Consider the following 27788-nt stretch of genomic DNA (forward strand, 5'->3'; position numbering starts at 1 on the left):
TATTTTTATTTTGACTGACATCAAAAATATGCTGAAAAAATCTGTGAACCTAAAGATAAAAAAAAATGGGTGGCTTAAGAAATACCGTTACCGACTTGCTCAACTAAGACTGATTTGACCTCATTGATTGTGGGTTGACTCTCATTAAAACAGGATAGGTGCTCTAACTTATGCAGCATATGTGTACATGCATGCATTTTCACTGATAAAACGTAAAAGGCTAATTAAATAATCAGATGAACTGAGACAATCGCATTCTGAAGCAAATTAAATAATCTTATACCGGTAACTTAAACACACAATACAAGTTACATGGATTAATCTAAATGCAGGTAAACAACGTGTATTGTTTTGTATCCAAATGAGAGTCGGAGCTTACCCCTATGTGTTCTCGCTTCTTGAAGGCCGATCTTGTGGCTGATTGTTTTGAAACAATCTGACTTTCAGTTGTTCGTTCAGTTCTCCGTTCATTCGCTTCTTCCACGCAAGGGTGAGATATTGCTGCTGAAGCGAGCATATCCAGCGTAGAAATCAAACGGCTGGGCCATTCGTTCTCCATTTTCTCTATACAGAGTACTCCGCCATTACTGCTCAGCTCAGGCAATTACTAAAACCCGGGACAGGACGGGACGTCACCGGTTTTAGCAACAACCGCGGGGAGGTCGCTGCCCGAGCGATAATATCCCGTTCCGTCCTGGGTTTTAGCAACAATCCTCGGTTCACACTCCGGGAGAACTGGTGCAACTGAACTTACTTTCCTTTTCTTATAGTTTCCTTTAATTGTTGGTACTGCACCCTCTTTCAATACGGGCTTATAGCCAACGCTCCTCAACAGATCAGAGGTCTCGTTCGAGTCTTCAGTAAAATGCCCAGATCAGAGGAGAGACCACTTCGTAGGCGCCCAATGTGCCTGTGAACTTCTCGCAAAACGTGTCCAAATCTTTGCAGTTTGAATATTCTTGGGCCATGAATGCAACGTAAATCCACCTTCTGTCGTGTTGCTGCACCGGCCAGCAACACATCTACATGGCATGGCGATAAATTAGCTCAAAATGGAGGATCGGAGTTGCAGTCAGCTCTGTGTCTTAGTATAGCGGAAATGGCGATGAGACCGATAGACTTCCTGCTCTGACGTCACGGACGTCAAGGTCATTCACTCGGACCACTACCTAATATAAATCACTTTAATTGTAAAAATTACTGTATTAGATTTATTGTTAACACTTCAAACTATTCCTGTGCCATTCTTGAGGTCTCAAGGCATTTATAAACGAAAGTGAGGCCATGATTCTGCATATATGCTTTTAATGTCGGATCGCCATCACTGGTGAGCTTAGCTAACTACGCTCTCTGAAATAAAGCTCCCGAACTCTGCTCGTCACTGAGGTGGGGACATCTGTTGTACCTTTAATCTGTATTTATTACCTGGGAAGGTGCATATGGTACACCTTTAATTAGTTTTTACTATAGAGCTTTATAGATACATGAGTAATTACACCAAGCAGTTTATGCTGAACACTGTCTACGGCTTTCCTGCGAGAGACTACGGGGGTCGCCGTTGATTTCCGGATTATCCAAGCAGCTATGGCTGAGGGAGCCGAACGTAGCAGAGCGGCACGAGCTACGACAGCTGCGTGTTAGTCCGAGGACATCTTTTTAAACGATGTCTTTTTCTGGTTCAACTTGTGCCGTCATCGGGTGCACAAACAACTCGCGAAAGCTTAAAGATTTTATCTGTTCTGAGCACAAACGGACTCACAAAGAAGTGTCGTCCAGCACCAGCTCGTCTGTACATGCGATTCCTGTCTTTCCACTAACCACTGCGTTTTGGCCCTGAATCAGCAGCATTTAATTCTGTGTAATTGTTTAGTTATTGTATATTATACAAACATTACACTACGTTACAGTCCCTTAGCTGACGTTTTTATTCAAAGCGACTAACTAAGTGCATTTATTTTTTTCGCGGTCCAAATCCTGCGCTCTGATTGGCTGGCGAGCGGGTCCGTATCCTATGGTACAGACCCCGGTTATGGACCTCTGGTGACTTGCTCATTCACAGCAATAACGTACATGGTAGCAATTTTTGTCAACATCTCTCTTTTTTAAATAAGATTTATTTATAAGATTATCAAAAATCTTATAAATTTTTGCCAGCATTTCTCAGGAGAATAGCATTAATTTTACATCATGGATAGCGATGATGACCGTGTTCACAGCGAAAGCGAGTTTTACTACCCTGAGGAAGAAGAAATAAAAGAAAACATTTCAGGAGAAAGATAAAAACCTGTAACTGTTGCTAACGCCGAGCAAAAGCATGGCTGAATCCTGAATGACTCAGTTTTGTATAAATAGGGGACTACATAGGCGGCAAAATGTAGGGTTTTTTTTTTTCCTGCCATGGAAGTGCACTTGTATACCGAGGAGGAAGCCATTTGCATTACAGCCGTGAATGAGGATTCAAAATGGCGGCTCAGCTCGGTTTTCCCTTTCGGGCGCTCTCGTTTTCTGTTAGAATTTGGTAAAGAAAAAAAATATATATATATTATTTACCAGCTTAAGATCGGTCTGTATGGTGAAATACTCTGACCTCGGCCCAGAGGGCCTCGCTCAGTACTTTCAAGACCTCGGTCATGGTATTTCACGATACGGACCTCCCAGCTTGGTAAATAACACACGTAGCCAAGAGAATCCAAGAGCGACCAGTGCTGAAGTACTAGTGTGAACGAATACCCTACAAATACCATCCAACATCTGGAATAATCTGGAGTTAAGTTGTTGAAGACGCTTGGACAAGGAATTATTTAAGTATGGTATGTTTGTTGTTTCCAAAGTTTGACATCATCTGCATTAAATTGGTTCGCCTCTGCTTCTCTGACCGAGCTTTTGCTTCTTGAGCCGATATACGTACTTGAGCCTATATGGTATTTGGCAGACGCTTTTGTCCAAAGCGACTTACAATATATAAACACTACTTTATTAGTAAACCAATACAATAATCCAATTGCTCTACTCTGACACAGCCTACCTTCCAGATGATCGCTGCTGCATGACTGCAGGATTTCCCCCTTTTTTTTTTTTTTTATTTTCTCCCTCCTTCCCCCTGTGGCTCAGCTCAACCTTTTAAGTAAACAAACTCGCCCTCTCTTTCACACACACATTTGCCAATTTTATTAATGTGTAGATAATTGTACACCTCCGTGCTTTTGTAGCTCCTTAGCTCCTCACCATCAGCGCCCTCACTAAGAATAAAATAAAATAATCAACAACGTAGCTGACGTCGGGCCACAGCTTCGTCGTCTGTCTGTTCCATGAGGGGAGACGGATGGGGCACTTTGATCGTATTATCCCCAGAGCACGTTAGAAAATCGGACCCGTGTAACCATCTTTTAGTCATCGTTGAGCTTCCCTACCTAGCCGTTAGCCTTAACGACAAACGTCAACACAGCGGAGCGGAAGAAAGATCCCAGCTACCGCTCTGATGCAGCAATGAATCATGGGAAAGGGCAGAGTTCGGGGGAAGTTGTGGATATCAAGCTGAAGAAGTGTAAAATGGCTAGTGATATCACATGATCCTGTTTGTAATTGGCCAACCTAAGCTCCGCCCCTGCTAATTCAGAGACATGTTTAAAAAAAAAAAAAATCACCACTGGTGTGGCGAGATCCTAATATAGTGGATGAATTACGGTCCGTTTCATAATACCTAGTCAGTATAAAGAAGCTTCTATGTTCAGTAGGAACTCTTTACGTTGTTGTATTAGTACAGTTTCCAATTGTTTTACTTTTTGTTTTCGTTCCCAGAGCTACAGCAGCAGCAGCGGAGGGAGCGTCTCCTCCATCTCCTCATCCCAAAAGCGAATGGATGACAGCGGCGCGCGTTTCACCAACGCCAACTTCCAGGAAGTGCCCTCTCACTCCAGCGCGAGCTCCAAAGATGGAGGTTCTTCTGAGAGAGAAAGCAAGAGCTCTGAGGGGAAGAGCAAGAAATCGAGCAGCCACTCGAGCTCCAGCTCCAGCTCAGGGTCACGAGGTCGCAAGTCGAACCCGAGCAAATCACACGGCCCCGTCGTTACCATCGCTACATCATCCACTGTCCCGTCTTCAACAAGCCCCTTTCAGCAAGGTGAGGCTTGGTTTGGGCTTTATCATGCACAGTTAAAGAAGGCAACGACGATAAAATGTGAATCCTGACCTTGCGTAATTACTTCAGTAGTGATGAGAAATATCTGTCTGATTACAAATCATTCAAATTCACGGTTTCCTGAATTTGATATTTGCGTACGGCGCAAACTTTACTCAGCTGACATTAGCTTCATACAGAGCTGATGAGAACAGCTGTGAGAAATGTCCTTCCAGGCTGAAACCTCCTCCCTCGTACAAATTGAGTTGGAGGCGATCAGCTCTGTCTAACTTGAAGACTTTTCCTGCGCCAGTGAATTGGCTGATCCAGAGCACTGACGCTGGAGATGCTTTCAAACATTTCCGTACAGAAAACTATTTGAACAATTATTATTTTTTAAAAATTAAATAACACTTTATCTGTTCTAATTCATGGGTTTTCTTGGGGAGGCCATGGCCAAATGGTTAGAGAAACAGCTTTGGGACCTTTGCCCCTTTTCCACCAAATCAGTTCCAGGGCTGGTTCGGGGCTGGTGCTGGTTCACAACTCGTTCAACTTGCGAGCCAGCTGAGAACCAGTTTGCTTTTCCATAGCTCGGGGTGCTAAGGGGAGCCACGTCAGTTACGTCGCTGTATACGTCAGTTACGTTGCTGCGTTTGCATAAACCTTGGCGCGAACATCGAAGCAGCAACAACACAGAGAAGAAGCAGCAGCAACAACAACAATAATAATAATAATGGATGACTTTGCGTTTGTACAGCTGTGGCTTCTCGCCGCTTAAAAATGGCGACCTTTCACGGTCTTGCTATTGTTGTTGGTCTTAACAACTCCGCCCCCCCCGCTGACGTAAGCGGTTCTTTCCTCTGGCCCAGCAGAGAGTTGGTGCTAGCCTGGAACCATTTTTTCTGGCCCCAGAGCCAGTTCTTTGTCAGTGGAAACAGAAAACCCGGTTCCAAACTAAGCACTGGCCCCGAACCAGCCCTGGAACTGCTTTGGTGGAAAAGAGGCGCAAAAGGTCGCTGGTTCTATTCCCTGAATCAGCAGGACTGGCTCAAGTGCCCTTGAGCAAGGCTTCTAACCCCCAACTGATCTGGCGAGAGCGGTGGCGTACCTTGTGTCTGATTTGCCAGAGAAAAGTTGATGTGATTATCAGTTCAGGCAAGAACCCGGCCATAACTAATGGGTTTTCTTTATTTTTATTAATTAAAAGTCATTTCATGTCTGAAAGTAATGATGGATGTCGTTTCTCTTTACTTAGTTGAGCGGTTCTTGACATAACATGGATTACTACAGTTGTGGAATAGGGCTGTTTATTATTTACTGTTTGATCTCAAACGCTTTAAGAAGGCAAGAAATGGCACTAATTAACTTTTGGCGAGGCACCTGTTAATTGAAAAGCATTCCAGGTGACTCCCTCATGAAGCTGGTTAAGATGATGCCAAGTGTCTAAAGCGTCATCAAGGTAAACGCTGGCTAGGCCGTAGAACCTAAAATATCAAACGTTTTTTTTTTTAACACACACTCCCCCAAAATTCCATGTTTTTTTTTCATGGTCTGGTTTCCATCAAATCGTGCGCTCTGATTGGCTTGCGAGCGCTCCGGAATCCTACGATATGGACCTTTTGGCGACTCGCTCGTTAACAACAACAAACGTAGTAGCAATTTTTTGTCAACATTTATTTTCGCATTTCTCAGGAGAATAGCATTAATTTTACAACATGGATAGCGATAACGACAGTGTTCACAGCGAAAGCGAGTTTTACTACCCTGAGGAAGACGAACTAAAAGAAAACATTTCAGGAGAAAGCTAAAAACGAGCTTGTATCAGGTTTGTTTTAAATATGGTTTCCCTTTCGGGCGCTCTCGTTTTCCATTAGAACTTGGTAAAGAAAAAAATAAATATATTATTTACCAGCTTAAGGTCGGTCCGTATCATGATGTACAGTGACCTCGGCCCAGAGGCCTCGTTCAGTATTTTCAAGGCCGAGGTCACGGTATTTCATGATACGGACCGACCTTAAGCTGGTAGATAATATGTATACATGTATACATGTTCCAGATGTTATTTAATAGTTTTGATGTCTTCAGTATGGTTCTACAATGTAGAAAAGAGTCAAAATAAAGAAAAACCTATGAATGAGTAGGGGTGTATAAACTTTTGACTGGTAGTGTGTGTGTATATGTACACACGTTAATATACACTACTGTTCAAAAGTGTGGGGTCACCCAGACAATTTTTTGTTTTCCATGAAAAGTCACACTTTTATTTCCCACCATAAGTTGTAAAATGAATCGAAAATATAGTCAAGACATTTTTCTGGCCATTTTGAGCATTTAATCGACCCCACAAATGTGATGCTCCAGAAAGTCAATCTGCTCAAAGGAAGGTCAGTTTTATAGCTTCTCTAAAGAGCTCAACTGTTTTCAGCTGTGCTAACATGATTGTACAAGGGTTTTCTAATCATCCATTAGCCTTCTGAGGCAATGAGCAAACACATTGTACCATTAAGGCCAATTTATGCTGAGAACCCAGTCCTCGCAGACGGCATCGCAGATAGCGTCTGCGTAGCCCCCCCACCTTTGCAGACGCTCTGCGCGCAGCTCCCAAAAATTGTGACCACCGCAGAAGCCTCGCAGACAGCGTCGCAGACAAGAGGGCTCTGATTGGTCCACTCTACATCCGCTGTACACGCACTTCCGCTTCCCTACTTTCCTGGTTTGGTTTGTTTTCACGGCCGCCATTTTTAAAAACACGAGCGAAGATGGAGCAGCACGAAGAGCGGTTGATCGAGGAAGTGAGGAAGTACGGACATCTATACGACTCCAGTTCTAGTCAGTATAAGTAACCGGAGGATAAACACTCCACTAACCACACCCACCAACTACTCCTAGTGATTTCACGACTTCGCGCCCCCTTGTGTTGTGGCGGTGAATAACATCGCGCACGCCTATTACTCCCCGCTCAACGATAAATTACAACTGTCTGCGAAAAGCTATCTGCGAAAGCCTTGTCGCAGGAGCATGCAGAGGCCCTTAGAACACTGGAGTGATAGTTGCTGGAAATGGGCCTCTATACACCTATGGAGATATTGCACCAAAAACCAGACATTTGCAGCTAGAATAGTCATTTACCACATTAGCAATGTATAGAGTGGATTTCTGATTAGTTTAAAGTGATCTTCATTGAAAAGAACAGTGCTTTTCTTTCAAAAATAAGGACATTTCAAAGTGACCCCAAACTTTTGAACGGTAGTGTACACCATAGTAATCCATATTGTGTCAAGAGCCACTCAACTAAATAAAGAGAAACGGCATCAATCATTACTTTAAGATATGACGTGTCTTTTAATTAATGCAAATAAAGAAAATCCATTGAAGTGTGTGTGTGTGTGTGTATAAACCCATTTGTTTTTACTGTGATCAATAGAACTTTGATGTATAGAAGCATTATACTAATCGTGTACCGGGCCTCCCTCTGCTCTCGGAGCAGCCGAAATTCTTTGCAGCATGGTTTCCACAAGATGTTGGAAACCATTCCTTTGTGATTCTGGTCCATGTTGATATTTCTGTAATTCCTGCAGATTTTTCAGGTGTGACTCTCCTGTTCTTCTGCGTCCCAGTGGTCAGCAATTGGATTCAGGTCCGGTAGCTGGGAAGCCCATTGAACAACACTGAACTCATTATGTTCATGAAGGCAGTTTGAGATGACGTTTGCTTTGTGCCATGGTGCACGATCGTGCTGTAGCCATTAGAAGATGGTAGTTTGCGGCCATTAAGGGATGCACATGGTCAGCAGCAATCCTCTGATATACCGTGGCATTCAAGCAATGATTGATTGGTGTTAACAGCCAAAAAAGTGTGCCAAGTAAACATTCCCCACACCATTACACCACCTCCACCAGCCTGGACTGTTGACACAAAACAGGTTGGGTCCATGGATTCATGCTGTTGGTGCCAAATTCTAACCCTACCATCTGTGTACCTCAGGCGAAACTGAGACTCGTTCGACCAAGCCACGTTTTTCCAGTCTTCAGCTGTCCGGTTTTGGTGAGCCTGTGCTCACTACAGCCTCAGCTTTCTGTTCTATTCCGCTAACACAAGTGAAACCTAATTTGCTCTTCTGCTGTTGTATCAAGGCATCAGCTTCAAGGTTTGACGTGTTGTAGATGCTTTTCAGCTCACCATAAATGTACAGAGTGGTTATCTGAGTTACTGTAGCCTTTCTGTCTGCTCAAAGCAGTCTGGCCATTCTCCACTGACCTCCCTCATCAACTAGGCATCTCGGCCCTGAAGAACTCCCACTCGCTGGAAGGTTTTCACTGGAGAGCAACGGTTATAGAAATACTCCAATCCTGCCACGATCAAAATCACCGAGCTCACTTTTTTCCTCCTCATTCTGATGGTTGATGTGAATATTACCCAAAGCTGCTGATCCTTAACTGTTTTCTGCTTTGCACTGCTGCCACATGATTGGCTGATTTACATAATTGCATGAATGAGTATGAATACATCATGTGTATACTCCGTGGAGAATAGTGTGTGTGTTTGGATCAGACCAGATTGAAATGAAGTTAGGTGGTGTGACGCACATCAGGTTGAAGCTTTTGGGAAGTTAATGGTTTTACAAGCCAGGATTCATAACGATTATAAATGCACTATAACAGTAATCAAACCGATTCCCTTATTTATTGTATCTCGCCAAATGGATGTATTGTCTCACCCCTGTTGTTAATTCAGATCCACCAAACCCAAAACTTTCGCCTGCCTTCATTTCTTCTCGTATAATTATTTTGAACTGAGACACGATTGTATTAAGCAGCAGTCTTCTGTTTCCTCATGCTAAAGAAAATAGAGAAACAGTGAGTCATGAGGATGGTGTGGGTGCGAGACGGTTGAGGGAGTGTGTTACGACATGGCTGGACAAAGGCCAGTCTAGTGAGTCTCGCGTGTGTGTGAGAGAGAGCGAGCGAGATAAGACTGTCGTCTCGCTGGCTGCTGCTACTGTAATCTGGTGTGTGTGTGTGTGTGTGTGTGTGTGGGGCGTTTGTCAAAATGTAAGCTCAGAGCAGCAAAGCCTTTATTTATTGATAGAATAAAGCTTATTTGCTGGTTCATCTATTTAAAAGAAAATAAATAAAAAAACTATCATGGGAACCAAAAGCTTGTTTTCTTGCTTTTAAAGGTTGGGGTGTGGGTTTCTCTTTCTTTCTTTTCTTTTTCTCTCCTTTTTTTTCTTTTTCTCTCCTTTCTTTCTCTCTTTTTCTCTCCTTTCTTTCTTTTTTCTTTTTTTCTCTTCTCCCTTTTTTCTCCCCTTTCTTTTTTCTTTTTCTCTTTTTTCTCTCTCCCTTTTTTTCTCTCTCCCTTTCTTTTTTCTTTCTCCCTTTTTCTCTTCTTTCTTTCTCCCTTTCTTTTTCTCTTTTCTTTCTTTCTTTCTTTCTTTCTTTCTTTCTTTCTTTCTTTCTTTCTTTCTTTCTTTCTTTCTTTCTTTCTTTCTTTCTTTCTTTCTTTCTTTCTTTCTTTCTTTCTTTCTTTCTTTCTTTCTTTCTTTCTTTCTTTCTTTCTCCCTTTTTCTCTTTCTCCCTTTTTCTCTTCTTTCTCTTTTCTTTCTTTCTTTCTTTCTTTTTTCTTTTTCTTTCTTTTTCTTTTTCTCTTCTCCCTTTTTTCTCCCCTTTTTTCTTTTTCTCTCTCCCTTTCTTTTTTCTCTCCCTTTCTCCCTTTCTTTCTTTCTTTCTTTCTTTCTCCCTTTTTTCTCTTTTCTTTCTTTCTTTCTTTCTTTCTTTCTTTCTTTCTTTCTTTCTTTCTTTCTTTCTTTCTCTCTCTCTCTCTCTCTCTCTCTCTCTCTCTCTCTCTCTCTCTCTCTCTCTCTCTCTTTCTCTCTCTCTCTCTTTTTTTTTTGGGTGGGGGGGGGACATCCGCATACCAACTCAAATTTCTCTCACATTGTCTCACTCATTCTCAGGTCTTATGTTGGCCGGTGGGAGCAGTAAGACGTCCTCCAGCAGTTCGGTGGCTCAGCCCAGCTCCGACTTCATCAGCTTCACCGATTCGAACCTGAGGGGCGGAGACACATACACTCAGTCCTCGTTCAGTCGCCTCGTAAAGGCCGGGGCCGAGGCCGGACCTTCCGATGGAATGGTGCCCCTAAACACCTTTAGCTCTCTTGTGCCCCTACCCCAAAGTTCAGGCTCCGCCTCCAGCTCCACCAAGCATTACGAAAACTCGCACTCTAGCGGTGGAGAGCTAGCGTCAGCCGGGTATAAACGACCCCAGCCTTCTTCTTCGTCGTCCTCTTCCTCAGCAGCTTCATCTTCGTCCACTGGAGAGGAAGGAGTGAAAAAGAAGAAGCGAGGGAACTGGAGGAACCGTTACGGGCCCTGCTTTACCACCACTCAGGAGAGCAAAACTCCGGAGGGGACAGAGATTAGCGCCACCGCTTTGCCTTCTTCGTCCTCGCTATCACCTTCCTCGTCCTCCATTACCGGTCGAAATAGCTGTGCTAGCATTAGCAGCAGTAACGTGACGGTAGGAGGAGCCGGGACGAGTAGCCTGACCAATCAGAAATCACCATCTCTGCTCAGGAACGGGAGTTTACAGAGTCTCACTGTGAGCTCTCCACCTGCAGCGACAGGTAAGCCTGGAAGGGGGGGAGAAATAAATCCATGTTTACACATGCATAAATTACAGTATAACGAGACTGTAGTAAAAGTGATTGGTTTAAGTGTCTGTTTTAAGGCGGAGGTTTGCTCATAGGATTAGTTCATTATATGTAACTTGTTTGGAGTGCTGGATTCGTGATGGTCCTGTAAATGTGTGATGACCCATAGAAGACATCTGAGCACCAACAGACGAATCAGGTTTTCATTCGTTTGCAATTGCGCAAACACGGTTGAAGAATCAGATTTGTCGTCATGTGTGAACGCAGCGTTAGTCCTTCAGCAACAGAACACAACAGACTGCCAAGTTCCTGCAGGCATTTATCAAAAGCTGTTCCATTTCGACTGCTGTGTTTGATTCGGGTGCTGATGGAGGCCATTAAGACTAAAGTGGATGGAGCCGCTGGTTGGTCTGTGAGCGAAGGGGGGGGGGAGACGGAGCTCAGCTGTTCGATCTCCATAGAGATGCCAGAGTGCCACAGAACAGGCAATTAGTTCAGCTCTGATTTGTTCCTTGTTATTTTTTGGCCCTTTCAGCTCGAGATTGGCGAGCACACTTCAGCCAAGTTCACTTAGCCGCTTAACTCGGTCATTAGAAAAGGCCCGGTCACACAGCACTCGTGTGTGATTTGTGCGTGTGCTCGTGCATGTCTCTGCATGTTCATCTCTGCTTGTACAGGTTTGGCTGTGCACGAGTGTATGTCTCGACCTGGACATGCATCCGTGTTCCTGCACATCTGTGTGCAAGTTTGTCTCTGCGTAATCTGTGTCTTTGTGTGCGTGCGCGCGCATCTCTGCGATTGCCTGCCTGTTTCTGTACGTCTCGGTTTGAAAAAGCTGGAAACGATGATGCAAGCGCCCATATTCGCTTCCTGATTGGGTCTCAGGTCACGATGTATCCTTCCCTGATTAGTCATGCTCTTAACACGTGACGTGACGTTTTCCGGAGGAAAACATCCCGGCACTGTTCTAACATGTCTTAGTATATCCTTTGCGATGACTCCAAACTACTCGTGCGTTACTTTGACGCACAATTCAACCTCGTCATCGAGCCAAGCAAAGAAACGTCGTCTTACTTTTCGCTCTTGATCTTGTTTGTCGTATTTTCTGCAAAGTAGCCAGCAGTAGAGTAGTCACTGTGCATGCTTAGTGTATTTAAAGGGTCATGTGATGGGCGTTTTCAGGCGTTATTATTAGGGCTGTTGAAGTTAACATGTTAATGCAAATTCCTTTTAACACCACTAATTTTTTTTCACATGCAATTAACACGTGTGTGTGTGTGTGTGTGTGTTCTGTGCCTCCTCCCCCTTAGTTTAGGAAATCAGGAAGTGATGTAGCTGGTCAGCGTAAATCGTGATAAAGTGCACTTATGTACAGAATCAACTTGTATTGTTGCATTCTTAATGTTTACATAAAATGTGTGTGTGGCTTTTTTTTTAAATGTGTTTTTGTCCAGAGGGGAGAAAAGACGACGTGTTCAGGTCCGTGTGTGTAAGCAAGCGTGCAGGCAGCACACTGGAGTGAGTGAGTGTTTTAGTCTGAGAAATGTGTGAGTGATGTAGATTCCAGATTCCTTTATTGTCACCGCACCGTACAGTGAAATTGAAGCACGCACGCAATCCAGTTGGTGTATTCATCCAAACAGTATTAAGGGGGGGAAAAAAAAAAGTCAGATCTGTACAAGATAAACATTCAAGTAAAAAACATCTTTATTTGGGATGAGAATTTTCCGCGGATCTGTGGAATTCCGAGTTTTTCCCGCTGAAAATGTCATTTTTGTGAAACGTGTAAATCCGTTGAGAAAATTTCGGGGAGGGTAGGGGGTAGGGGTCGGCGCGAGGCGAGGCTTGTGGTGGCACAAGCAGGCAGGACCGACCGACAGCGTCTTTCGGCAACGCTCATCGCAAAATTAGTTGCAGCTGTTATTAACGGAAATCGTCATTGCTTTCTTCAATATTTATGCTAACGACAACTCTCAACGATTTCCGGCAACGTTTTGGCGCTAGTTTCATCTCACTTCTTCTACAATTCACGGAGAAACAAGCTATACGTACACGGTTTTGATCACTTCTTAAGTTCTAGTTATTTTGGTTAGTTTTCAAAGTTGCTTCGCCAATATGGCGAAAGTTTTGGACCACAAAAATGAGGATCGTGCCAGGGAAATCGATAAATCGAACGGGATAAAGAACTGTTTCCGATGGGTATGGCTTGATCGTAGTGTTACCATGCAGATGGGGGACAAAATGTGACGACGTGCCTGACGGAACATATCCGAAAAGTGGCCGTGCCGGGAAAGGTTCTGTATATTCTGTGCTCAGATATGATCAATTATGGAAACAGGAGCTAGAAACATCCAGGAGCACATCAAAACAAAAAAGCACAAAGGTACAGTTTACTTAAATTGTCAAAGATAGAGTCAGGAGGAATCGAATCTAATATATCGTTACGGTTACCTCCATTATCGCTCATGATATATATATATATATATATATATATATATATATATATATATATATATATATATATATATATGAATGTTTTCAAATTCAATGATGAAATTATATCTGTAGGGATTTGTTATCTTAAAGTTTATAAACGTTTTAAACATTCATTGAATTTGAAAACATTCATATATATATAATATGTGGGAAAGGGGGATTGTGAATTGGGCAAATGCCCCCTAGACAGGCCAGGTTAGGCCGGCGCAAGGGGACGTTATGCTCAATTTTTTTGCGGTAGGCATGAATAAGATGACATTTCATATGAAGGAATAACTATGTATGGTGTCTTAGAGCAATATTCCAATAATCAACATTTTTAGATTATTAACACGGCCCGTGTTAATTTCAGATTTTTTTTTTTTTTAATGTCCCATTCTCATCCCTGCTTTATGAGCTGTGTGGCTTAACAAATGTGTCTATTTGGGTTTTGTATTTGTATTTTTTTTATTTAAAGAGAGTCACGACTGGTGTCCAGAGTCCACATGACTGAGTTTGTTTAGTTTAGTTTATTGTCTAGTTTGAGGCTGGAAGTTAAGGACAGAACTGGAGGAAAATACTGAATTGTTTTGTTCACACTGAATTGTGCTAAACTCTCAAAATGATAACGTTAACGTGGTTTTATTTTTTAAATGCAGTGGGGGAATAAAATGCGCACAAAAATAATTGTCGCTGTGCCCGGCCTTATCCTTCCTGACCTGGCCACATACGCTTACATAAAGCAAACAGATCTGTCCACTCTCACTGCACAAAAACTTAAAAAAAAAAAAAAAAAAAGTCCCTTTAAGATAGATTTAGAACAGATTTTAAAAAAAAAAAAAAGGTGCGATTAATCATGAATTGACTATGGACAATATGCGATTAATCGTGATTAAATATTTTAATCGATCGACAGCCTGAGTTATTACGGACGGAGATTATTTCTCATACACTCGTCTGGACTGAGATGGTTTTTGTTTTAAAATGCTGTTTAATGTGGATGTAGTGTGTGAGTGTGCATCTCTCTATTGGTCTGTAATATAAAATGTTTGCATGCTTGTGTGTGTCTACTTATTGCCACCTTCCTCTCTTTTTATACACACACACATATGTTGGAAATATGCCGGCGCTCACCCTGTCCATCTTGGCCACCCACTTAAGAGACACATTTCCTCCCCACCTCTCTCTCACACACATGCACGCTGTTGCTGTTGCTTGGCAACTGGCCTCCACACCATGTATTCTCAGATGTGAAAGTCTAAGCGCTGAGAGTCTTCCCTCCTCAATTTTTTTTTCCTTTTTGAGGGGCCGCCCTGATCTTCCCTCCCTTTCTTTGTCTGTCTCTCTCTCTCTCTCTCTCTCTCTCTCTGTGCGCACCCCCATCCTACCCCCTCATCAGCCCTTCACCTGTTGCTGCCCTCTGGCTGGACTGTAAATATTTAGCCAGCGCTAATGCAGCGCTGCTCCCCATCTATCTCAGCCTCCCAACCCGGCACATGACGGTTTTATCAGGCAGAACAGCAGGGGCCATTATTAAAGGCAAACATTCATTCGCTGGGGTTTGAGGTTGAAGACTTTACGGGGTGCTGTTTGGAGCGAAGGTGGGGCGCAGGGGGATTTTTGCTTATAAAACAGTGTGTGATATAAGGAGTTTGATGGCTGCTGCGTTGATTACCCTCGTTTTTCCATGCATGCGCGCAGCTCCAGCTCAGCGCGCCGAGCTCCAGCACCCGGGGACGAAGCGGCACACAAACACATGAGTCATACGCACACATTAGGGGTTATAATTGCACTCCTGTACTGCAGTTCAGTGCTTTAGATGGCATCGCCTCTGGCACACAGTCAGCCCGGATAGAAAGCGGTTCGAGGGCCAAACACAAGGCAGGACGCAGCATGCACCAGTTATGATAGATGACATGCACAGTGCTGCTGAGGATTAAGCTGATTAAGCAGGTCTTGTGGTCCTTTGTGCTGCAAGTAAGTCATTCAGAAGGCATCACGGTTTATAGCTGTCTTCTGGACAAAGCACTGACGTTATTTATTGGCTACGAGATTTAAAAAGTTTCAAAGTTTGGGAACCATGCTGGTGTCACAATTGAGGAAGGGATAATGATTTAGTGCTATTCCAAACATTTGTTTCAGTATGGGTTTAATTTTTTTTTTTTTAAATGAACTAGGAAAAACTTGGTTGTTAATACGGTGAAGTGTTTTTTGTTCTAGTTTGTTTGTTTTGTGGGCGGAGTCTCCAGTGTCTGCGCTCTGAAACGGTCAGTAGGTTTTCAGTTGTCTCCAAGACAAGACGCTTTAATATGACTATACGTGGTTAAAAAGCATGATGTTTGTTTAATTGGTTGGTTGGTTGGTTGGTTGGTTGGTTGGTTGGTTGCAGTCTGTGGCAAATTGCTGTACTCTGTAAGGAATAGAAACCCTTGGTTATTGGAAAATAATCAACCCGAGGTTGTTCATTACACCATCCTGATTTGATTATTTTTCTATCACACCCCGTTGTGTTTTATTGTTTATTCGTGTAGGTACGGTGTGATTTCGGTGCAGTAATACTGATGTCTGTGGAAATACCTCACCAAAACCATATTTAGACAGGATTAAACTGACGGCGAGCAGGTGCTCCTCGAAGATTTTATTTCCGTCTAGATCAGTGTTGTGGGTGTTTTTCACTTTTGTCCCATGAGGAAATTATAGAATATTTTATTATTTAAAAAAAAAAGAATAAACTGGAGAGGGAGAGAGGGGTTTGACCACTGCTGCTCACTTTATTTCAGTGTCTGTATTTAACCATGAGTAACAAAATCAGAAGAGCAGCATCCCACAGGTCAAAAAATTTAAACCTAGGTGTGTGTGTGTTTGTTTGTTTGTTTGTTTGTTTGTTTGTTTGTTTGTTTGTTTTTTGGACATGGGTTAAAAAAATTTAATAGTTCATAATTTCCAACCTCAGTAAAATTTTGGATTCTCGAAGATTCTGAAAAGGGATTTTCCATCACTTCTTTTGTCTCTCATTCTGGGAATCAGAAGGTTCCCAGTTCAAATCCCAGTTAAGCATGAAAAAAATATGTTGTTAAAAAAAAAAGCTAATTTGGTAGCTAGGAATAGACAGGCACACAGACAAGGAAATATGAGGTAGATGTACAGAGAGAGGAAATGGATGGAAAAAAGAGGTGACAAAAGTGATGGAAAATCCCTTTTAAGAATCTTGGATAAACCAAAATTTTACCAAGGTTGGAAATTATGAACGAGGTTAAATTTTGGATTATCTAAGGTTCTTAAAAGGGATTTTCTATCACTACTTTTGTCTCTCTGTCCGGGAATCAGAAGGTTCCCAGTTCGAATCCCAGTTAAGTATGAAAAAAAGATGTTATTTACCAGCTGGGAGGTCCGTATCGTGAAATACCGTGACCGAGGTCTTGAAAGTACTGAGCGAGGCCCTCTGGGCTGAGGTCACGGTATTTCACCATACGGACCGACCTTAAGCTGGTAAATAATATATTTATTTTTTTCTTTACCAAATTCTAACAGAAAATGAGAGCGCCCAAAAGGGAAAACCGAGCCGAGCCGCCATTTTGAATGCTCATTCACGGCTGTAATGCAAATGGCTTCCTCCTCGGTATACAAGTGCACTTCCATGGCAGGGGAAAAACTACATTTTGCCGCCTATGTAGCCCCCTATTTATACAAGAAAGAAAGCACAACTTTATTCATCACACACTTGTGAAATTTCCTCTCTACATTTAACCCATCTGAAGCAGTGAACACACACACACCCAGAGCAGTGGGCAGCCATGCTAACAGCGCCCGGGGAGCAGTTGGGAGTTAGGGGCCTCGCTCAAGGGCACCTCAGCCCAAGACCGTCCCATATTAACCTAACCGCATGTCTTTGGACTGTGGGGGAAACCAAATTGAGTCATTGAGGATTCAGACATGTTTTTGCTCAGCGTTAGCAACAGTTAGAGGTTTTTATCTTTCTCCTGAAATGTTTTCTTTTATTTCTTCTTCCTCAGGGGAGTAAAACTCGCTTTCACTGTGAACACTGTCGTTATCACTATCCATGCTGTAAAATTAATGCTATTCTCCTGAGAAATGCTGGCAAAAATTTAGAAGATTTTTGATAATCTTATAAATAAATCTTATAAAAAAAAAAAAGGTAAAAGTTGACAAAGAATACTATGTTTGTTGTTGTGAACGAGCGAGTTGCCAGAGGTCCATAACTGGGGTCCGTATCATATCGTAGGATACGGACCCGCTCGCCAGCCAATCAAAGTGCAGGATTTGATGGAAACCGGACCGGGAAAAAAAAAAATATTAAAAAAAAATGCTAATTCGGTAGCTAGGAATAGACAGACAGACGAGGAAATACGAGGTAGGTGTACAGCGAGAGGAAGTGGATGAAAGAGAAAAAAGTAGTGATGGAAAATCCCTTTTAAGAATCTTAGATGATCTAAAATTTTACTGAGGTCGGAAATTATGAACGAGGTTAAATTTGGATTATCTAAGATTCTTCAAAGGGATTCTATCACTACTTTTGTCTGTCTTTCTTCCATCCACTTCCTCTCTCTGTACACCTACTTCGCATTTCACCGTCTGTCTGTCTCTATTCCTAGCGACCGAATTAGCTTTTTTTTTCCCCCCACACATCTTTTTTTCATACTTAATCGGGATTCGAACTGGGAACCTTCTGATTCTTAACCATTAGACCAGTGATTGTGATAGGAGGAGTGATATATACAGGGTGTTTTCAAAAAATGCATCATTTCACAATCTCATAACTTTGCCAATTCTCGTTCAATCCACCTCAAATTTTAACAGCACGTGTAGAAACAGGTCAAACTTTAAAGTGCCATTCCACCATTGGATGTATTTTTTTTGGCATAAAATACAATATATTTTATGACAACATGACTAGACAGAGAAATCTTTTAGCTTCAAAATGATATATCAAACATAATTTTTTGACAACGACAAGTATATTAATTTTGCGACCAAAGTCACCTACCCTTTTAATTTCCGCGCGGTAGTGAAACGTGATGTCATCGGCAGGTTCCCCTTCTCGTGACGTGGCACAGATTATCAGCAATGGCGGATAGAACGCGATTGTCAGCTTCGGAAAAGAAGCGAAGGAAAATAGCAAGCGATGCCCAAAGGAGACGGTCGATGGTGAATATCGGCACAGCAATCGACAAGTGGAAATCGCGTTCTATCCGCCATTGCTGATAATCTGTGCCACGTCACACGTGACGTGGTACACAAGAAGGGGAACCTGCCGATGACATCACGTTTCACTACCGCGCGGAAATTAAAAGGGTAGGTGACTTTGGTCGCAAAATTAATATACTTGTCGTTGTCAAAAAATTATGTTTGATATATCATTTTGAAGCTAAAAGATTTCTCTGTCTAGTCATGTTGTCATAAAATATATTGTATTTTATGCCAAAGAATACATCCAATGGTGGAATGGCACTTTAAAGTTTAATTTTTTAGGTATAGGAATGCCATTCACCGGAAAAGAAAAGGCGTTTTGTGTGTTAGAGTGCCGTGTCTCAGGCGGCGCACATATTGGAAAATGTGTGAAATCGTTCATGGAATCCACGCACCTTTTTGAATTTCTCGTTTAAATTTTGATCAATGAATCTTATATCGTTCAACATGAAGCCTGTTCAGTTTCATTTGCCTAGACTATGTAGTTTCTGGGATATTTACATCTCAAATAATATCACATTTTTTGTGTATATTTTGAGTTTATGAACGAGTCCAATTTTATTACATCATCAAGTAGTTTAAAAATACAAAGTCTTCCTAATTCCTGACCCGAGATCTAATCAGTCTCTCTCTGATATAAGGAGCAAATTTATGAACCGGGTTAAAAATTCTAACCAAGGTTGAAAAATTCCACCTGACCTACAGTTCTGACCTGTAACTGACCTTATATTGACATACGGAAGAGTTTGCTGCAACGTTTAGCTTTCTAGAAAGAAATGAATGAGTAGTTGTATTGCTGTACATGTTTAAAAAAAAAAAAGATGCTGACTGATGCATGAGCACGCAATTTCCAGGTTTGTCGGGAAAAGTCGGACCTGTCGGAGGAGACGCGGAGAAATGTTTTCACTGACATCATCCAGAGATACTTCCTGCCCAGATAGGGCTGAAGATTGTAATTTCAGCGTGCGCGTGTGTGTGTGTGTGTGGGGGGGGGGACTAAAAGCAAGTTGTGAGGATCCTTATCAGGCTCTGGCCCTCATCATTAACCTCTCTCTGAACCTGCATGGATTTTCTGCACTGGGGGCATGGAAGCCTGACTTAACAAAGCCAGTTAATCTAATTTGAAATTTTCTCTCTCTCTTTTCTGATTTGATAAAAGGCTTTGTGGGAGATCTAAAGTCATGATTGATTGATTGGCTGCTTCGATCCCAGGCAGATAGTGCAAGTCGTGTCCTTGCTTCCTTTGGCCAGTCGTGTCTTGGAAGCTGTAATGGAAGTGTCCTTTGGTTGACCTTTGCGGAAAATGTTTGGGTTTTTTTTTCCCCCCAGACTGAGATTGATTTTATTGTTAATCCATCGTCTGGGTTTTTAGTATTCTTTTATTTATTTATTTTTAAATAAAGCTTCGAGCCTGACGAAAGGCTGATTGAGATGAGATCCCAGTCTAACTTGTATTAGCGGAGTTTGATGTCATAATTCTCCGCCTTACGTCGCTTTATAGCGATAATGCTGTACGTTCTCATTTTTAACTGTACATCATAATCTTCAGCACAAACACAAGGTCACTATTTTCTCCGCTTCATTCAGGACAAGTTTTTACAGACGAACCGGGTTTGCACTCATTATTGTTGCTGCGCTCAAGTGCTGCTGCGGTCTCCACACGAAGGACGCGCTCTCGTGCTCAGGATGGCATCATTTTCAGCAGCCGTGCGTCAGAAACGGCTCAGCGAGTCGCCACAGTTTCTCCATTCATCAATAGGCCCCTTCGCATGTTTGTAAACAAACCGACCGTTGCCAGGATGCGCGCGCAGCCTGGACCCAGAAACAATGGCGCTGCCCATAGACCGGCATTATGAGCGGTCAGATTATGCCAAACAATTGTCGTTACAAGATCGAGAATGCTACATAAATAAGTTAACTCTAACAAGTGGACATCGCCTACCGGATCCGCATTTAATTAAAGAGTGGACGGACGATGTTAGTAAGTACAATGGCCAGATATATACTCGTACCTTATTGACAAGACTTCAGTGTACACCCACGAAAAACTTCGTGCCTACAAGTCTTTAGACGCATATGATTATGTGCGGGCATGTACAACTTGATTAACAATGGGACATTCATATTCATTTTGTTTTAATCAGATTATGCCAGTGATGTGATGGCAATGTGGCTTTAGCTACAACAGCAAATACCAACACTAAACAGCAATTTGCAGGAGGTAATGGCATGAAAGGAATGATAGTGTAAAGAGTGCAGCTAAGAGAAATCAGAGCTGCGTAAAAAGCGAGAGGCAGAGAGCAGAAATGAAACTGAACGGGGCGGGAGCTAGGTTAGAGCAGTCAACGTAAGTTGGCATTTAGAGCGAGGGCACACAATTTTACCTTTCCATCCTTGCTTTAAAATTGTGATTTTCGGCATACACAAATAATGACGGCACAAAATCTGGACTGCTTGAGTCAAGCGAGACCTCTCCTACAAACAAAATTGCACGCAAAGCTAAGTTAACATGCTAACAATATTCATTACATTGTGTAACTATGACCCAGCTAATCAGACAAACGCTACCAAAGTATTTTGCTACATCAATAAACGAAGACTAGAAAGAATAAAAGATTTAATAAATAGCCTGATCTTACCTGTGATGAAGTGGGTGCTGCAAACCCGCGCATTTTTGATAGTGCTTTCATCCCAGTCTACACGTTTGATGGCTTGTAGCCATAGACGTCGGCGATTTTTTTGGAATGGGTGAGATCCTGCTGGAATTCTGTAAATTTTAACCCCATCACTGCTACGATTCTGACACCCGACAACACAACAACTAGGCATTTCTGAGTCTTTTTTGGGTCCAGGCTGCGCGCGCAATTTCCGCTTACGTATGAATGACATTTACTGCGAAGGGGTCTATATGGCAGAACACATGGACGTTCGGTTAGCTGTCGATACGTTCTGAGCGTTTTACCAACACATCTGAGGACTGTGATGGTGTATTATATTCAGTCCAGTTTCCACGGTCTTCTGGACTGATCTTTTTTTGTCGTATTTTTAAAAAAAAAAAAAAAAAACATACTAACTTATACTTGGTTGTATACTAAATATATAGCTAAATCGTTACTGTCATCAGCTAGCTTATACTTGGTTGTCGTGTTTTTTTTTTTAAGCCTGGACACGTCAAAAATGCCGGTTCATGACGACATTAAATTTTCATATTCAGAAAAACTACCTGTAATTTTTTTTTTCATTTTAATATTTTTGTTTGAGTGTCGTTCACTCAGAAAGCAATCATATGATAAAATTTTTAAAAATTGCCGTGTTAAATACGTTTACAGGACATTATGAAATAACACAAATAAACCAAATGTTTAGAATTTGAAAACGTCATGAATCGAATTTCGTCATGACCGGTTTTACTGTTCAAATGTTCACGTTTTTGTTGGTGAGTAATTGTTAAAAAAAAAAAATGCTTCAAAGTAAAACATGCTGATTTGAATCGTGGTTTGGAAATAAATGTTACGCTAATTTTAGTAAAATCTCATTTGCTAAATAAAATACTACTTTTAGTAATAAACACTGACGTGTAAATAAACCAGTAAATAGCGAATTCATATTTTCTCACTAATTTCATCATTTGAAAAATTTTTTTTTCCACCATTTTTAGAAGGTTTTCTTTATACTTGCATTTTTCAGGTGATATATTTTACACTTTATTTTCGTCATAGTTTTACGTCCATTCAAATCCAGTAGATTGAAAGGATCGGAGTAAAATCCCCTCCTCCTCTCCTCACTACGGTATGATGATGCCATACAAAATGATCAATGTATCAGTTATGCGGCTCTGCTACACCAAATTATAATATCGAGGCCGGGCAGAGTTTATATTTTATATCGAATGGATTTTGCCGCTCGGCACCGTAAAACGCATTCACGTGCTCGCTCTCTGCCTAACAATGCTCCCTTGTTCCTGCAGTGAATGTTCACTGCCCGCAAGCCATTCATTCTTTTGTGGGCCGAGGGGCCCCTCTCACTGCGGCAGGGGTCAGCCTCGGCCAGCCGCGGGAATCGTTCCAGATTCGGGAGGGGGGAGGGGGAGAGAGAAAATATCAATAAAACACCACCAACAACAAACAGTGATGGTCTGCGCATGAATGTAAATAACCCCCACTGTCCCGGTGCCTGAAAAGCTCGCAGTGAGTCATCAGATTCTGAGCAGTGTTTTCTGGGTCAATGACAGACACCCAGTGTGTGTGTGTGTGTGTGTGGTGGGGGGGTCTGGACAGGCTGCAGATCTGCTTTGTGTCCTGTGTATCTGCTGTAATGAGAGGCCCAGGATAGACTGACCGCTCAAAGTTCAGCAGAAGGACAAAGTGTGAGCTGTAATAGGATCGAGCCGTGCGGTTACACCCTTCACCGTGCTCAGCCCCGTTCCTGGAGTTTCCTTCTGCCGACACACCTGCTCCAGGTAGTCCGCGAGCGCTTTATGAGCTGGATCAGGTGTGCTGGGAGGAAAACACCAGGCATCGAGGTCCCAGGGCTCGGCATAGTAACCGTATCCGAGTGGCGTACGTGTATATTTGTTATTAAATACTTTGGTTACTGCAGCAGACTGTTGTAGTTGCATTACCCTTCCCATAATTAGGATGTGAATGCTAATGATTTGTTACACGGATTGCATTTTGTAAAGTTATCCAAACATTGCGATTGATAAACGAACTGACTGATCCAGTTCTGTGTGAGATTGGGATATAAAAAAGGAGCAGTTCTAAACGCGCGGGGTTTTTTTTTTTTTAAAAAGACAGCAAACACAAGATATCTGTAATGAACAAAGGGAAGCGGTAGATTTTTAAAGTGTAAAATAAATCCTTCGGTGATTTATACAGTATCACTGATTTTGTGGTATATACCAAAAGTTTGTACACCCCTACTCATTCATCAGGTTTTTTTTTTTTTAAATCCCCCTCTGGCCGAAGGGGGATTATGTCGTGGCGATATTGTAATTTTGTTAAATTGGGTCACGTTTTACCAGAGTTACAGCCCTTGATTTAACATTTTATAATTTGACAATTTAATGAGAGTGTGTTTTCCTTCTGAAATCAACTCCTCTCACAATTTTTGGAGGAATTTCATCAAACTTGGCAAAAGACTTTTTTTTTTTTAAAGATATTTTTTGGGCTTTTTGCACCTTTTTTGGATAGGACGGTGTAGAGACAGGAAATGAGCGGGGGAGGGATCGGGAAATGACCTCGGGTTGGAATCGAACCCGGATTCATGGTATGGCGCCTTATCCACCTGAGCCACGACGACCCCAAAAGGCCTTGTTGTTTGTCGGTAGTACGCATATTTTATTCAATTCAGTCGCATTTTACCAGAGTTGTGGCCCTTGATTAACAACCTCGTACTTTCACAATTTCATGCCTTCTGACATCAACTCCTCTCACAATTTGTGGACGAATTTCTCGAAGCTTGGCGGAAGGCTGTGTTATATGACGGTAATCGCATATCGCGATTTAATTTCGTTTGTGAAAATTTTACCCGAGTTTTGACCCTTGATTAAATAACTTGTACTTTGACAATTTCATGAGGGTGTACGTTCTTCTGAAATCAACTCCTCTCACAATTTGTGGAGGAATTTCACCAAACTTGGCAAAAGGCTTTATGTGACAGTTATACGCAAATTGAACTTTCGTTTAATTTGGGCAAATTTTACGAGTTATGCCCTTGATTATTAACAAACTTGTACTTTGGTAATTTCATCAAGGTGTGCTTGCTTTCTGAAATCAACTTCCCTCAAAATTTTTATCCCCCACTGGCCGAAAGCGAGTAGCTTAGTGGTAGCGTGTCCACCTCTTGATCGGGAGATCGCGAGTTCTACTCACGGTCGGGTCATACCAAAGGCAATCATAAAAATGGTGCCTACTGCCATCTGGCAAGGCATGCTGCAATACAGATGCGAGTGGGGAGTCAAACTCTCATGGTTACCAGAGGACTAGCCCCCCACTGTAACCCTAGCTATGTAATAGGCGAGATCGGCGCCGCCAAACGCGCCATGAATGGTGCAGGAAGGACTTTGGCTGGCTGAAAGGCCCGAAGGGGGATTATGTCCGTCTTCCCAGGACGGGAAGAGTGCTCACCTTCTGAAATCAACTCATCTCGATCTCACCATTTTTGGAGGAATTTCACAAAACTTGATAGGATTCTTTGTTGTATGTCGCTAATATGCATATTGTAATTTTGTTCAATTCAGTCGCATTTTACCAGAATTGTGGGCTAGTTGCCAGCGGGGCATATTGTGCTCTCGGAGCACTCGTTTCTATTTTCTACACTGTAGAACAATACTGAAGACATCAAAACTATGAAACATCATCTGGAATTATGTGATTTAAAAAAAAAAGTGTTAAAGTTCTCTACACACTGAGGTTAATTTAGTCTACATACTAATAATATAATAATTTAATACTTATTTTGCACAAATTGACATTTAAATATAATCAAGTGCGTGTTCGAGACATCACTAAATAGCTAAATTACAAAACATTGTCTACTGTGCAAAAAAATATATAAATTCTGATATACAATATCTAAAGCAAAACAGATTAATATTGCTTATTGTCTAAAAATGATTTTATCTTCATCTTCGTATAAATATTGCAGTTGCAAAGTCAGTAAACAAAATGTTTCGATAACACAAGCAGAGTATGATGGAAATCTCATAATAATGATCAGTTGTAGCGTATAGAATTTATTTATCCATAAGCAGACTGAAACGAAACCGTTTCAGCCAAAGACTTAAAATGATCAAAATTCTTCTCGTGTGTGATTTCACGATGAAGAGCGTTAAAAAGTTTAAATGCTGCAGCAGCGAAGGCCCTGTCGCCAAGAGGAGTCTTGGTTCTTGCATTAAAAGATTTTAAGAAAGATAGATATTGCTATTTCTACATAAAGCGTATGCACGAGGATGCATTACCTCTACTATGCTACATATTTAACTTGGTGTAAGACCATTCAAGTTAATTAATAGCTTAAATTGTACTCTATCTTTAACCGGCAGCCAATGCACAGAGCGCAACATGGGAGTAATATGAGAGAACTTGGGTGTAGCTGTTACTAGCCGTGCTGCTGCATTCTGTACGCGTTTGGAACTTGTTAATCGACTTTGCGGACAAACCATAAAGGAGGCTGTTCGAGTAGTCTATCCTACTTGTGGGGCGGCACGGTGGTGTAGTGGTTAGCGCTGTCGCCTCACAGCAAGAAGGTTCTGGGTTCGAGCCCAGCGGCCGGCGAGGGCCTTTCTGTGCGGAGTTTGCATGTTCTCCCCGTGCCCGCGTGGGTTTCCTCCGGGTGCTCCGGTTTCCCCCACAGTCCAAAGACATGCAGGTTAGGTTAACTGGTGACTCTAAATTGACCGTAGGTGTGAATGTGAGTGTGAATGGTTGTCTGTGTCTATGTGTCAGCCCTGTGATGACCTGGCGACTTGTCCAGGGTGTACCCCGCCTTTCGCCCATAGTCAGCTGGGATAGGCTCCAGCTTGCCTGTGACCCTGCACAGGATAAGTGGTTACGGATGATGGATATCCTACTTATAATAAAAGCGTTTATTTTTTTCGCAGTGCGGTTTCCGTCAGATCCTGCACTCTGATTGGCTGGCAAGCCGGTTACGGACCTCTGGCGACTCGCTCGTTCACAACAACAAACAACATGGTAGCATTTTTTGTCAACTTTTTTTTTTTTTTAAATAAGATTTATTTATAAGATTATCAAAAATCTTATAAATTTTTGCCAGCATTTCTCAGGAGAATAGCATTAATTTTACATCATGGATAGCGATAACGACAGTGTTCACAGCGAAAGCGAGTTTTACTACCCTGAGGAAGAAGAAATAAAAGAAAACATTTCAGGAGAAAGCTAAAAACCTCTAACTGTTGCTAATGCTGAGCAAAAACATGGCTGAATCCTGAATGACTCAGTTTTGTATAAATAGGGGACTACATAGGCAGCAAAATGTAGTTTTTTTTTTTTTTTCCTGCCATGGAAGTGCACTTGTATACCGAGGAGGAAGCCATTTGCATTACAGCCGTGAATGAGGATTCAAAACGGCGGCTCGGCTCGGTTTTCCCTTTCGGGCGCTCTCGTTTTCTGTTAGAATTTGGTAAAGAAAAAAATAAATATGTTATTTACCAGCTTAAGGTCGGCCCGTATGGTGAAATACTGTGACCTCGGCCAGTACTTTCAAGACCTCGGTCACGGTATTTCACCATACGGACCTCCCAGCTTGGTAAATAACATGTATGTATTAAAATCTTAGTTGTTTGTAATGAAAGATATCTCATAATTCTTCTGATGTGGAGGTGAAAAAATCTGTTATTGGTATGTGTTACTAAACTCGTATGACTGTCAAAATAAGTTCCTGGCCACTGAAACAGGAGTAATCCTGATCTCTCCCACAGGCAGAGTGTCGGTTTGAACTTTCCTGAGCTGCTGTTTAGTTCCAGTGATTACAGACTCCATCTTGCCATCATTCAGTTTCATTTTGTCCTTAATCATCCAGGCTCGTACAGCTCTTATGCATGCGAAATGAGACTTTGGGTTAAATCTAGGACGAGCACGATCTGCTATTTAAAAAAAAAAACCCAGCTCACACTATAAAAGTACTGTACATAAACCACAAACCAAAAATGAAAGGCTTTTGCTTAAATTGTGTTTAGCGCTGGCATTTTCCTCAGCTCTGAAAAACAAAATGTTTTTTCTACTCTCCTCTACTTTCTTGGCCAAACTTGGTGAAAGATTTGACCGGCACTGCTGCAGGTGAACAGGTGACCCGTCGTTGGTTTTATTTTCAGTGATCTCTAGCAGTGACTGAGCTACCGAACCTCTCTGATGCAAAAGAATAACTTGTGTCCTGTGTAACGTGTGTTGCAGTGACGTACCCCAGCAGCAGCGATGTAGCAGGCCCTTTGCCCAGCGCCGTGCTCGGAGGTAGTCTCGCCGTCTCAAGCTCAGAGATTCCAGGCACTTCGATGCCCAACCTCACGTCTCTGCCTGCTCCTGCGCCCTTCACCAGCACCTCCTCCTCGCACGTAAGTATCGACAAGTTAAACATTGTAGAACTAATTACGCCTCCATACCTAGTGCCTGTTAAAGGTATACGAATCAACATTACTCATCAAAGCGGGCGTTTAGTAACATTCAAGGAGAAGGAGGAGTAGTAATAATAATAATGCTGGATTTTTATCTTCCTTCCACTTTGACCATATGAGATTACTCAATTATGTAAAATTACACTTATCACCTCCGTGTCGTCCTAGAAGTAAGAATAATTTTCAAGAGATGAGCACCTTTT

At 42.1% G+C, this 27788-nt stretch overlaps 1 protein-coding gene across 7 annotated transcripts in view; it reads left to right on the forward strand.

The window, feature by feature from the left end:
- Nucleotides 1-27788, forward strand: part of mllt10 (MLLT10 histone lysine methyltransferase DOT1L cofactor) — a 172497-nt gene that overhangs the window by 91220 nt on the left and 53489 nt on the right. For all 7 annotated transcript variants that reach the window (XM_060900009.1, XM_060900010.1, XM_060900011.1 and 4 more), the window contains 3 exons: nt 3799-4120; nt 10077-10745; nt 27368-27525. In XM_060900009.1, the coding sequence (XP_060755992.1) occupies nt 3799-4120; nt 10077-10745; nt 27368-27525 (1149 nt within the window). The remainder of the gene's footprint in view (nt 1-3798; nt 4121-10076; nt 10746-27367; nt 27526-27788) is intronic.

Source organism: Neoarius graeffei, chromosome 19 (genome assembly GCF_027579695.1).
Source record: "Neoarius graeffei isolate fNeoGra1 chromosome 19, fNeoGra1.pri, whole genome shotgun sequence".
In the NCBI taxonomy this organism is placed as follows: domain Eukaryota; kingdom Metazoa; phylum Chordata; class Actinopteri; order Siluriformes; family Ariidae; genus Neoarius; species Neoarius graeffei.